This window comes from Ascaphus truei, chromosome 2, assembly GCF_040206685.1.
Source record: "Ascaphus truei isolate aAscTru1 chromosome 2, aAscTru1.hap1, whole genome shotgun sequence".
Classification (NCBI taxonomy): Eukaryota; Metazoa; Chordata; class Amphibia; order Anura; family Ascaphidae; genus Ascaphus; species Ascaphus truei.
Window position 1 is genome coordinate 41152864 of NC_134484.1, and position 12695 is coordinate 41165558.

At 57.4% G+C, this 12695-nt stretch overlaps 2 protein-coding genes across 2 annotated transcripts in view; one reads left to right on the forward strand and one right to left on the reverse strand.

The window, feature by feature from the left end:
- The window catches only part of NTAQ1 (N-terminal glutamine amidase 1), a 42845-nt gene extending 33548 nt beyond the window's left edge, over nt 1-9297 (reverse strand). The window contains exon 1 of the mRNA XM_075582243.1: nt 9203-9297. Within this exon, the coding sequence (XP_075438358.1) occupies nt 9203-9225 (23 nt within the window). The 5' untranslated portion in view covers nt 9226-9297. The remainder of the gene's footprint in view (nt 1-9202) is intronic.
- Nucleotides 9251-12695, forward strand: part of ATAD2 (ATPase family AAA domain containing 2) — a 43450-nt gene continuing 40005 nt past the window's right edge. The window contains exon 1 of the mRNA XM_075582241.1: nt 9251-9609. Within this exon, the coding sequence (XP_075438356.1) occupies nt 9433-9609 (177 nt within the window). The 5' untranslated portion in view covers nt 9251-9432. The remainder of the gene's footprint in view (nt 9610-12695) is intronic.

Sequence of the window (12695 nt, forward strand, 5' to 3'; positions counted from 1 at the left end):
TGGTTTCTGTTTCCAGACTCCCGTGCTGAAGCGTTGGCTTCCCGCAAGCCCCGCGTTGGTGCCTGAGAACGCGCGCACTCCCGCTCTGCTGACAGAGCATGCGCGCACATGCAGCTGGATCACTCATGTCTCAGGCACTGCACCTCCGGACGCGTCGCGCATTCTCATGTCACGTGACTACTCCCCACCTCGCTAACGGGTCCTTCCCCTTTTCCCTGCGCTTGTGAGGAGAGCACAAGCGTGACATTATGCTCGGCCAAACAAACGGACCCCCAGAGGTGGCCCCGCCTGTCTCCATGTTCCATGCCATGTTCGTGTCCATGTTCCTGAGGCCTGCTGCTAGCCCAATGCAGAGGCCCGTTCCTGTACCCCTGTAACGTTGGGAGATCCTATAGTCCCCCCTAGTCTAGTAAGGATCGTTCGGAGTCCGATCCTGAAGGGGGGGATACTGTAAGGAATCGGGGAACACGCCCCCTGCGGCGTGCTCCCTCCTTACCTGCCGCATCTCAGTTCCCGCTCTCCTTATAGAGCATGCACGCACCCGCGGTTCCCTACTCGTTGTACGGAGCCCGGCCACCCCCGGTTACGTCGCGCATTCTCTCACGCGTGGCGCGTACACGTGACGGTGTGCGCCGCCCTCCAGCTGCGAGTCAACTTCACGCCCCCTTGTGGCGTATTCTCTACCCATGCCTAGTTTCTCTGATGTCTCTCTGAATGGCATGCACCGTCCTCTAGCTGCAAGTCAAGATTCCCTGTTGATTCCCTGTGTGGCGGGCGCTGCCCTCTTGCCTAGTTTCCCTGATGTCTCCCTGTATGGCGTGCGCCGCCCTCTAGCTGCGAGTCAAGATTCCCTGTTGATTCTCTGTGTGGCGGGCGCTGCCCTCTAGCTGCGAGCCTACCTTCCTATGCATCGCTGCCCCCTAGTCTCTTGGATCGCTCGGAGTTCGATCCTTAAGAGGGGGTACTGTAACGATGCGCGGAACACGCCCCCTGCGGCGTGTCCCTTCCTTACCTGTTTACTTCTGATCGCCGCCCTCTAGCTGCGAGTCAAGATCCTGTGTCTTTAAGGATTCTGAAGCAAGCAACACCATCTTGCTTTCTGGCAAACCCTGCCCTCTTCCTCCTGACAGGAAGTAAGCCTCTCTTTGACTTTCTCTTTGCATTTAGTCTTTTGCTACTGTCACGCTGCGCTCACCACAAACAGGACGGAAGACCGCGGGGCTGAGGTGGGGATGAATAGGCACCGACCCACAACCACGCAGTCCTGTCCGGAATGCGTAGTCCAAGTCGTACCGCGTCGTAGGGTTGGAGAGGTCAGGGTGGTCAGGGTACTTGCCGTATTGCAGGGTTGGAGAGTCCGGGTAGGTAGAGTTTCGTAGCCAAGGTCCAGGGTAATAGAAGGTAGAGTAGTCGAGGAACGAAGCCGGGGTCAAAGCGCTGGAGAGTGTAGAAATCCAAGGAACAGGCAGGGTCAAACAGGACAGACAAAGTTCAAGACAAAACTAGACAGCAGCGGTGAGCACAATGCATAAACAGGAGTTTATGCTCAGCAATGAAAGACAGACAGAAGCAGGTATATATGTGGGAAGGGTCCAATACCTTGCAGGGGTGTGCTCTGGTCCACCAATGGTGTCAGTGGACACTAATCCAAAACAGCCTGTAATCAGGTTTTCTTAATGATAGGTCTGGTTGCCGAGCAACCCGCGCGCGTGCGCGATGCGCGTCGCGACGTGTTGACGTCATGCGGCCTATTCTCCAAGTCTCCGCCTGTGGGAGGCTCCAGCAGCTCCTTCAAGTTCTCCTGCCTCCCGGTTGCCGAGCAACCCGTGCGCGATGCGCGTCGCGGAGCGCCGACATCACGCTGCTGTGCCTGCACTGCCCTGGCAGTGCGTGGGCGCATGACTCTGCCCCGTGGTGCATCCCCGGGTCGGTCTCCGCGCGGAGTAGAGGTAAGTGTGACAGTATCCCCCCCTTGAGGGGAGACCTCCGGGCGACCCAGAGATGGTTTCTCAGGATGCCTACGGTGGAAGGCATAGATGAGGCGGTTGGCATGTACCTGATGATGAGGGATCCACTCTCTCTCCTCTGGGCCATAGCCTCTCCAGTGTACAAGATATTGCAATCCTCCTCTGGATATTCTGGAGTTGAGAATGGTCTGAACCTCGTATTCTTGTTGGCCATCTACCTGTATGGTTTGCGGAGGTTTAGATTGTCCTTTGGAGGATGAGTCTTGTAGACAAGGTTTGAGAAGGGATGAGTGAAATACAGAAGGAATCCTCATATTCCTAGGCAGTTCAAGCCGATAGGCTACTGGGTTGATCCTTTTGGTGATGCGGAAAGGACCGATAAAACGTGGTGCCAGTTTGGGTGAGGCTACCTTTAGCCGAATGTTTTTGGTAGATAACCAAACCCTTTGTCCTACAGAGTACCCTGGGACCTCTCTTCGGTGACGATCCGCTTGTCTCTTGTGTAATATACCAGCGTGCTGTAGGTTCCGATGGATCTTCTGCCATAGGTCTTGTAAGTGGCGAATCCTGTCCTCTGCGGCCGGGACTCCAGACTTGGAGATGAGGGTTCCGTCCTTCTTTTTGACGAAAAAAAATCCTGCCCCAGCAGGTGATGAAGATTTCTTAACGAACCCCCTCTGGAGATTCTCCTGAATATATGTTCTCATCGCCTGGGTCTCAGGAATAGATAGTGGGTATGACCCTCCTCTGGGGGGAATGGCCCCAGGTAGAAGATCGATAGGACAATCGTACGTCCGATGTGGCGGAAGTACTTCTGCTTGGCGTTTGTCAAAGACATCGCGAAAATCCTCGTATATTCCCGGCAGCTGTACCCTGTCAGGATCCGTGACCTCCAGTCCTGCCACTGCCTTAGGAGCAGACATGCAATGCTCCAAGCAAAAAGAACTCCAACGAAGTGGCGTGGCCTCTGTCCAGTCAATTACTGGATTGTGGATCCGGAGCCACGGAAGTCCCAGAATGATGTCCGAGGAGGGGGTGTGAATAACATCCAATGTTATGGTCTCGGAGTGGAAGTCGCTAGTCGAGGTCTTAAGGGGCGTAGTTTGTAAGGAAATGATCGCGGGCTGCAAGGGTCGTCCGTCAATGGCTTCAAGACCTACCGGTCGATCTTTGGGTACCAACGGTATTTTATTCTTGATAGCGAACTCTTGGTCCACGAAGTTTCCCCCTGACCCCGAATCCAGAAAGGCCTGTGTCTGTACTGTGAAGGTCTCACCGGATATGGAGATAGGTAGATAAATCCTCGTAGAGGGTTGAGGAGGGGGAAAAGTTGCAGTGCCCAGCGTGATCCTCCTTATACTCACTGGGCTTTGGCGTTTCCCGGCTTCAGCGGACAGTTGAATACCAGGTGGCCGTTATTGCCACAGTAGAGGCATAGTCCTGCTCGTCTTCTCCGTTGCCTCTCGATAGGCGAAAGGCTAGTCCCTCCCAGCTGCATGGGTTCATCTAGGACGGGAGTTGTGGAGAGTAGAGGACCTATGGTGGAAAAGGAAGACGATTGTATACCTCGGGGGTGTTGGTGGTAGATACTGTTAAACGTCTAACTTGTTCAGTCAGGGTATCAACGTCTTGTTTAAGTTGGGAAACGAGTTGTTCCTTCAGTGTAAATGATCCGGTAAGTTGCCGGAAGCATTCCTCATGGGTGTCTAGGCGTCGGGCCACCTCAGCGGCGTCCATGTTTGTTGGGCTGAGCATATTGTCACGCTGCGCTCACCACAAACAGGACGGAAGACCGCGGGGCTGAGGTGGGGATGAATAGGCACCGACCCACAACCACGCAGTCCTGTCCGGAATGCGTAGTCCAAGTCGTACCGCGTCGTAGGGTTGGAGAGGTCAGGGTGGTCAGGGTACTTGCCGTATTCCAGGGTTGGAGAGTCCGGGTAGGTAGAGTTTCGTAGCCAAGGTCCAGGGTAATAGAAGGTAGAGTAGTCGAGGAACGAAGCCGGGGTCAAAGCGCTGGAGAGTGTAGAAATCCAAGGAACAGGCAGGGTCAAACAGGACAGACAAAGTTCAAGACAAAACTAGACAGCAGCGGTGAGCACAATGCATAAACAGGAGTTTATGCTCAGCAATGAAAGACAGACAGAAGCAGGTATATATGTGGGAAGGGTCCAATACCTTGCAGGGGTGTGCTCTGGTCCACCAATGGTGTCAGTGGACACTAATCCAAAACAGCCTGTAATCAGGTTTTCTTAATGATAGGTCTGGTTGCCGAGCAACGCGTGCGCGATGCGCGTCGCGACGTGATGACGTCATGCGGCCTATTCTCCAAGTCTCCGCCTGTGGGAGGCTCCAGCAGCTCCTTCAAGTTCTCCTGCCTCCCGGTTGCCGAGCAACCCGCGCGCGTGCGCGATGCACGTCGCGGAGCGCCGACATCACGCTGCTGTGCCTGCACTGCCCTGGCAGTGCGTGGGCGCATGACTCTGCCCCGTGGTGCATCCCCGGGTCGGTCTCCGCGCGGAGTAGAGGTAAGTGTGACAGCTACCAGCCCTGGTGCCTGCTGGTACTCATCACATACTGTTCCTGCCTGGACCTCCTTGGGACCTTTACTTATCTCCTGTGGATTCCGGAGGACTGGGTAGGTCACTCTTATACTACTAAGGTTAGTTTACCGTCGGGTAGTGTAGGTACCTGCTTAGTAGGGTTCACCTTGACGTGGTAGCAGGCTTATAATTCCTTGGCCAATGGATTAGACTAAGAACCCTTATGTTATGTTTAGTTTCGTTGCACCTTGCTGTTCTGTCACTATGCCTTTAAGAAGTCTGGACGTTCTCCAAGAAGCAATCCTTCTCTGGATGTTACCTTGTGCTCTGGACTCCATGCCCATGTTCCATGTTCCTGGTTTCTGTTTCCAGACTCCCGTGCTGAAGCGTTGGCTTCCCGCAAGCCCCGCGTTGGTGTCTGAGAACGTGCGCACTCCCGCTCTGCTGACAGAGCATGCGCACACATGCAGCTGGATCACTCGTGTCTCTGAGTAGGCACCGCACCTCCGGACGCGTCGCGCATTCTCATGCGCGCAGCGCGGTCACGTGACTACGTTCGCCGATCCCCAGCTGCGCGGCAACTTACTCCCTTCGTATCCCCTGCGGCCTCCCCACCTCGCTAACGGGTCCTTCCCCTTTTCCCTGCGCTTGTGAGGAGAGCACAAGCGTGACAAGGGTCTGCCTTTGCCTTGTGTTTTCATTTACTTGCTGCTCTTATCCCCACTGTGTGTATTTTATTTCCCCTGTGTTGTCTGCAACTTCGAGGAAGGAGGCGACCAGATCGCGGCATTTACTAGCATTCATTTTCTGGATATCATCAGTAAAAAGCTGGTGGAGGAGCCACCACCACCCAATCATTCTTTTGACTGTCTGATCAGCGCCTTGTGATTCATGATAATCACCTAGCTACATTAGACCGGAAGCTAGACACCATCTCCGCTTTGCTGCAGACCCTTTCCAGTCGATTCAACACATCTAGTCCTGCTCCTAAACACCTCCCAGATACCTGTCCCCTCTCTCCCAGATACCGTCCCTCTCCCTCCCAGATACACCTTTCTTTTCTCGTGGCCCCCAATCTAAAGTTGCCTTCCGGGAGCGTAAAAGCAAATTTTGTATGGCTCCTGATTCAGAGTCAAGTTCACCTTTCACTGGTTGCCCTGCAGCCGATACCAGGGCCAACAACCTTCAGGATCTCTAGAAGGGCATTCAGGCGACCATTCGCATGGTGGCGGAGACACAGAAGAGAAGCGCGGATAAATGCAGAAGGCCTTCACCTGAATACCAAGTAGGGGATGAGGTCTGGCTCTCGACATGTAATATCTGTCTACCCAGCGCTTTATCTGGCTGTACAGGATTTTTTTGAAAGTGATCAAAGTGGCCTTCCAGCTTGAACTTCCCCCATCGCTCAAGATTCCCTCCACCTTCCATGTCTCTTTGCTGAAACTGGCCATTCGGAACTGTTTTTCCAGGATTCTACTCCCTCCCGCACCAATTTTCTGCGGATACTGTAAGGATCTCCAACATGAATGCCCCCTGACTTCACTGCCAACATGGCAGCCGAGACAGGAAGTTAGCCTCTGTTTGAGCTGGATTGCTCACACCTACCTTCTCCCCTTATAAGGCTTCCATTCCCCTCCTTGCCTGTGCAAGGTACTCCCTATTTGTCTCCTGTTGGAACCTCCGGTTGCTGTTTCGCTGCCCCCTGCCAGACAGTACAAAGTGACGTATGCAAACGTAACAGGATAGCCCCCCGCCTACTCAGACATGTCAAAGATGTAGCTTCTCATATTTCCTCCTAAGCCTGGCCCTACTGCCTCCTTCTACGTTACTGTTGGCAGCACCTCACATTCTCCTCTCACATTCACAATGTAGCTAAAGCCTGTCGGTTTTTCCTCCGCAACATAGCAAAAATACGAATTTTCCTCTGTCCCGCTACTGCTAAAACTAACACAGCCCTCATTTTCTCCCGTCCCTGAACTTTGGAACGAAAGACTGATAACCCCTATTCACAAGAAAGGAGACAGGCTGGACCCGTCAAATGACAGAGGCATTGTCAGCAGCACCCTGAGGAAACTGTTCAACAGCATCTTGAACAGCAGAATCCTCACCTTCCTGACAGAGCAGAGTGTACTGAGTAAGAGCCAGACAGGCTTCCTGCCAAACCACCGCACCACAGACCACATCTACACCCTACACAGCCTCATCAATAAGCATGTCCACAACACCAACCAGGCCAAAATCTTTGCCTGCTTTCTGGACTTTAAAAAGGCCTTCGACTCCATCTGGCATCCAGGTCTATTGCTGAAAATACTAGAGAGCGGAATAGGGGGGGAGAACATACGACACCATCAAAAGTATATACTCGGAAAACAAATGCTGCGTGAAAGTTAATAACAAAAGGACAGACTTCTTCCATCAAGGCCGTGGAGTTTGACAGGGCTGCAGCCTGAGTCTCACTCTTTTTAACACATACATCTATGAGCTTGCAGCAGTCCTAGAATCCTCCTCAGCACCGGGGCTCCCCTTGGCTGGAACAGAGATTAAGTCTCTACAACACGCAGATGATCTGCTCTTGCTGTCTCCAACAGAACAGGGCCTCCAACAGAAACTGGCAATACTAGAAAAATTCAGCCAGACCTGGGCACTCTCTGTGAACCTAGACAAATCCAGAATAATGGTATTCCAGAAAAAAACATCGAACCATATCGCAATTCAAACTGAATGACAACGCACTGGAACAGACAGCGAGCTACACATACCTTGGTCTAACTATCAGCTCATCCGGGAGATTCAACCTAAGGTAACAGCTGTACCAACTAAAACCACCAATAAGAATCTGGATGAAAATATTCAACAGCATCATCACACCCATCCTTCTGTATGGCAGCGAGGTGTGGGGTCCTGTGACATACCCGGACTCTACAAAATGGGATACCAGCCCAACTGAAATACTGCATCTGTACATCAAACAATGCATGTCGGGCAGAGTCGCTTTCCTCTACTGCTCATTGTTCAGAAGAGAGCACTGACATTCTGGGCTCACCTAAACAACAGCCATCCACAGTCTTACTGCCACAGAGCAAAGAAAAACCAGACCTCCTCACTAAACCCTGTGACATCAAACAACTTGTCCTCTCACTCCAAGAACAAAACCCCACACACATCAACAACCTGACGAAAAAACAAATCAACTCAATCGCCAGCGAAATGAAGAAGCAGTATGTGACAATCTGGGAAAATGATATCCAGCGCTCAAAGAAGTTGGAGGCCTACCACAGCCTACAGAGAGAATACACTCTGGCACCCTACCTACTGAAGGTAAAAGACCCAAAGCAGAGATAGACCTTGGGACAGTACAAAATGCGCGCCCACAGCCTGGAAGTAGAAAGGGAGACGACACTGTGCCAGCGATGTGAACTAGGAGAGGTGGGCCCCGGTCCCAGTCTGCACTGTATCACGGGCGCCCGGCGGGGTGGCTGCGCGTGCACAGCGCTTCACCACGATCTGCGGTGAGATGCAAGAGATTGCAACGGGTGGCGGGGGTTTTGCAGCGGCGTGGCCTTGACCTCACGCGGCTGGTTCACCCTTAGTGGCTGAACTGTCAGGGGGCGTGGCCACCCCCCATCGCAAGTTGTAAATACAATTTGGATGTCTTTTGAAAAACTGGTACTAGAGCGCGGCTGCTAAATGCGCGTGAAGGTTCATACTGGGCCCAGCCCCATTGAGGGGCGTTACTTGTTTGTGCGTAGAACGTACTGGGGACACAGCCGTAGAAGATGAAACACACTTCCTGCTGCGTTGCACACAGTACTCTGAACTGAGGAGTGCCCACCTGGAGCAACTCACAGCTCTTATCCAGAACTTTAACAATATAGAAGAGAACCAAAAAATAGCGTTCCTCCCGGGAGAAGATGAAACCACAGCAGGACTGGCTGCACACTCTATCAGCACCTGCCACAGGCTGAGAGACGCCCACTAACCCCCACATCCCTGTGTGTAAGGCTGCACTTATTGTGCCGGCGTGTCAAGACCAATGCATTGCCGCTGTCGTGTGCGCTTATAGTAAGCGCGATGCGACGGCTTGGTCGCGATCGCTGGAAGTCATCTCAATTTTATTTTTTTCAGTGACCACAGCTTGACGTCGCCGTCACTATAAGCGTAGCCTAACTTATCAATGTACCGTACAATCATTATACCCTACCCCTTATAATTCAGGTACTGTTTAAACATTATACCCTAAACCCTATTATTCACGCTTTAGCAATACTGAAATGCTCTTTTGTCATGCCAATAAAGCTTATTTGATTTAGAATAATAAAAAAAACATATGCAGGAAATTGCGTGATCTGCAGATTTAACATGAACATGTTGCATTGTATATCTCTTGTCTATGCCACCAACACTCATTAACTACACATCCCGTCCAGAAGGGGGTGGGGCTTAGCACTACCGCACCAATCACAGCGCTTCTCGAGTTCACGCGCCAAAACTACATCCAATCACACGCAGGGCAAAAAAAAAATAGTTCTAGGCTCCACCTTGTCTCCCTCCGCCCGCTATACGTAAAGCACGACGTAAAATAGTCCCGAAATAACCGAACTAGCCCAACCTTCCCAATCAATAAACTACCCCTCAGTAAACCGCGTCCCCCCCTCCCCCCAATGGAATTGGTCATAGGAGTAGGTGGCGTACTTTGAAGTGGCTCCAAGGCCCATTGTTTGCCGCAAGCGACCCCCACGGCGCGGAGGGATACCCGTCGTTGTCGGGGATTCGGCCTAGCGCGCGAAAGTTTGTGGCGCCAGAATTCGGAGGCGCGCGCGCGGTGTTTGCTGCCTCGCGCTCTTTCCAACCGTCCGCCGGGCGCTCAGTGACGGAGGAAGCGGTTAATATAACAGGTATACCGGCGGTGTCTGTCCGGGGTCATGGTGGTGCTGCGGAGCTCGTCGGGGGCCACCGCCGGTGTGTCACCCAGTTACCTCGAGCTGGACAGCTCCTCCGAGTTCCTGTCGCTGCAGACCCCGGGGAAGAAATCAGGGAAATATACACCGAGGCCTCAGAAACCCGGCCGGGCCGGCGGCGGGGACAGCCAGCAAAGCGACGTGAGTGACAATGCAAACATGCGAGGAACTTCTGTCCCTCTTCCCCTCCCCCAAGCCTCTGCTCCCCCCCCAAGCCTCTGCCCCCCCCTCCAAGCCTCTGCCCCCCCCCAAGCGTCTCCCCCCCCAAGCCTCTCCCCCCCCAAGCCTCTCCCCCCCGCAAGCCTCTCTCCCCCCAAGCCTCTCTCCCCCCAAGCCTCTCTCCCCCCAAGCCTCTCTCCCCCCAGCCTCTCGCTCCCCCCCCCCAGCCTCTTTCTCCCCCCCCCCAGCCTCTTTCTCCCCCCCCCCAGCCTCTCTCTCCCCCCCCCAGCCTCTCTCTCCCCCCCCCAGCCTCTCTCTCCCCCCCCCAGCCTCTCTCTCCCCCCCCCAGCCTCTCTCTCCCCCCCCCAGCCTCTCTCCCCCCCCAGCCTCTCTCCCCCCCCCCAGCCTCTCTCTCTCCCCCCCCCCAGCCTCTCTCTCTCCCCCCCCAGCCTCTCTCTCCCCCCCCCAGCCTCTCTCTCCCCCCCCCAGCCTCTCTCTCCCCCCCCCAGCCTCTCTCTCCCCCCCCCCCAGCCTCTCTCCCCCTCAGCCTCTCTCCCCCCCCCCAGCCTCTCTCCCCCCCCCAGCCTCTCTCCCCCCCCCCAGCCTCTCTCTCCCCCCCCCCAGCCTCTCTCTCCCCCCCCCCAGCCTCTCTCTCCCCCCCCCAGCCTCTCTCTCCCCCCCCCAGCCTCTCTCTCCCCCCCCCAGCCTCTCTCTCCCCCCCCCAGCCTCTCTCTCCCCCCCCCAGCCTCTCTCTCCCCCCCCCAGCCTCTCTCTCCCCCCCCCCAGCCTCTCTCCCCCCACCCCCAGCCTCTCTCCCCCCCCCCCAGCCTCTCTCCCCCCCCCCAGCCTCTCTCCCCCCCCCCCCAGCCTCTCTCTCCCCCCCCCCGCCTCTCTCTCCCCCCCCCGCCTCTCTCTCCCCCCCCCCAGCCTCTCTCTCCCCCCCCAGCCTCTCTCTCCCCCCCCCAGCCTCTCTCTCCCCCCCCCCCAGCCTCTCTCTCCCCCCCCCCAGCCTCTCTCTCCCCCCAGCCTCTCTCTCCCCCCCCAAGCCTCTCTCCCCCCCCCCCCCAGCCTCTCTCTCCCCCCCCCCAGCCTCTCTCCCCCCCCAGCCTCTCTCCCCCCCCCCAGCCTCTCTCTCCCCCCCCCCAGCCTCTCTCTCCCCCCCCCAGCCTCTCTCTCCCCCCCCCAGCCTCTCTCTCCCCCCCCCCCAGCCTCTCTCCCCCTCAGCCTCTCTCCCCCCCCCAGCCTCTCTCCCCCCCCCAGCCTCTCTCTCCCCCCCCAGCCTCTCTCTCCCCCCCCAGCCTCTCTCCCCCCCCAGCCTCTCTCTCCCCCCCCAGCCTCTCTCTCCCCCCCCCCAGCCTCTCTCTCCCCCCCCCAGCCTCTCTCTCCCCCCCCAGCCTCTCTCTCCCCCCCCCAGCCTCTCTCTCCCCCCCCCAGCCTCTCTCTCCCCCCCCCCAGCCTCTCTCTCCCCCCCCCCAGCCTCTCTCTCCCCCCCCCCCCAGCCTCTCCCCCCCCCCCCCAGCCTCTCTCTCCCCCCCCCCCCCCCCCCAGCCTCTCTCTCCCCCCCCCCAGCCTCTCTCTCCCCCCCCAGCCTCTCTCTCCCCCCCCAGCCTCTCTCTCCCCCCCCCCAGCCTCTCTCTCCCCCCCCCCAGCCTCTCTCTCCCCCCCCCCAGCCTCTCTCTCCCCCCCCCAGCCTCTCTCTCCCCCCCCCCAGCCTCTCTCTCCCCCCCCCCAGCCTCTCTCTCCCCCCCCCAGCCTCTCTCTCCCCCCCCAGCCTCTCTCTCCCCCCCCAGCCTCTCTCTCCCCCCCCAGCCTCTCTCTCCCCCCCCCCCCAGCCTCTCTCTCCCCCCCCCCAGCCTCTCTCTCCCCCCCCCCAGCCTCTCTCCCCCCCCCCAGCCTCTCTCTCCCCCCCCAGCCTCTCTCTCCCCCCCCCAGCCTCTCTCTCCCCCCCCCCCAGCCTCTCTCTCCCCCCCCCCCAGCCTCTCTCTCCCCCCCCCCCCCCAGCCTCTCTCTCCCCCCCCCCCCCAGCCTCTCTCTCCCCCCCCCCCCCAGCCTCTCTCTCCCCCCCCCCCCCCCAGCCTCTCTCTCCCCCCCCCCCCAGCCTCTCTCTCCCCCCCCCCCCCAGCCTCTCTCTCCCCCCCCCCCCCAGCCTCTCTCTCCCCCCCCCAGCCTCTCTCTCCCCCCCCAGCCTCTCTCTCCCCCACCCCAGCCTCTCTCTCCCCCACCCCAGCCTCTCTCCCCCCCCCCCCCAGCCTCTCTCCCCCCCCCCCCAGCCTCTCTCCCCCCCCCCCCCAGCCTCTCTCCCCCCCCCCCCCAGCCTCTCTCCCCCCCCCCCCAGCCTCTCTCCCCCCCCCCCAGCCTCTCTCCCCCCCCCCCCAGCCTCTCTCCCCCCCCCCCCAGCCTCTCTCCCCCCCCCCCCAGCCTCTCTCCCCCCCCCCGCCTCTCTCTCCCCCCCCCCCAGCCTCTCTCTCCCCCCCCCCCCAGCCTCTCTCTCCCCCCCCCCAGCCTCTCTCCCCCCCCCCCTCCAGCCTCCTCCCCCCCCCCTCCAGCCTCCTCCCCCCCCCCCCTCCAGCCTCCTCCCCCTCCAGCCTCCTCCCCCCCCCCCCCCAAGCTATGAAAACTAGTTCTGTTAATCAAGGGGATATGCACATACTTGATCCAGATGATGGTGATTCTGTGGAGAAAATCAAGAGACAGACCATTACGCAGTATTCCCCCACACTGTGACACGCTGCCCAATACAATTGCTTACTTACAGCAATCTGCTAGGTCAAAAGCAGGAAGTGTCTTTAAGTGTCGCTCTGACTATGGCAAACAGCTGGATCCTCTGATCTCCCACAGGTAAGTTTTACCCATAAATAGATACAAAGTACATAGTACAATACAATTTTTAAAACATTTATTTTGTGCACAGACCAAAATTACACTTAGTGTTTTTGATTAAGTTGCACCACTCAAAAAATGCAGTCTGCAGCTTGAGTCCTTAGGGCTTGACCCCGCTGCCTACTACAGCGGACGCTGCAGGAACGAGAGCCCTCCCCTCAATGGCGCCGGGCCCGCTGCGAGGGGGG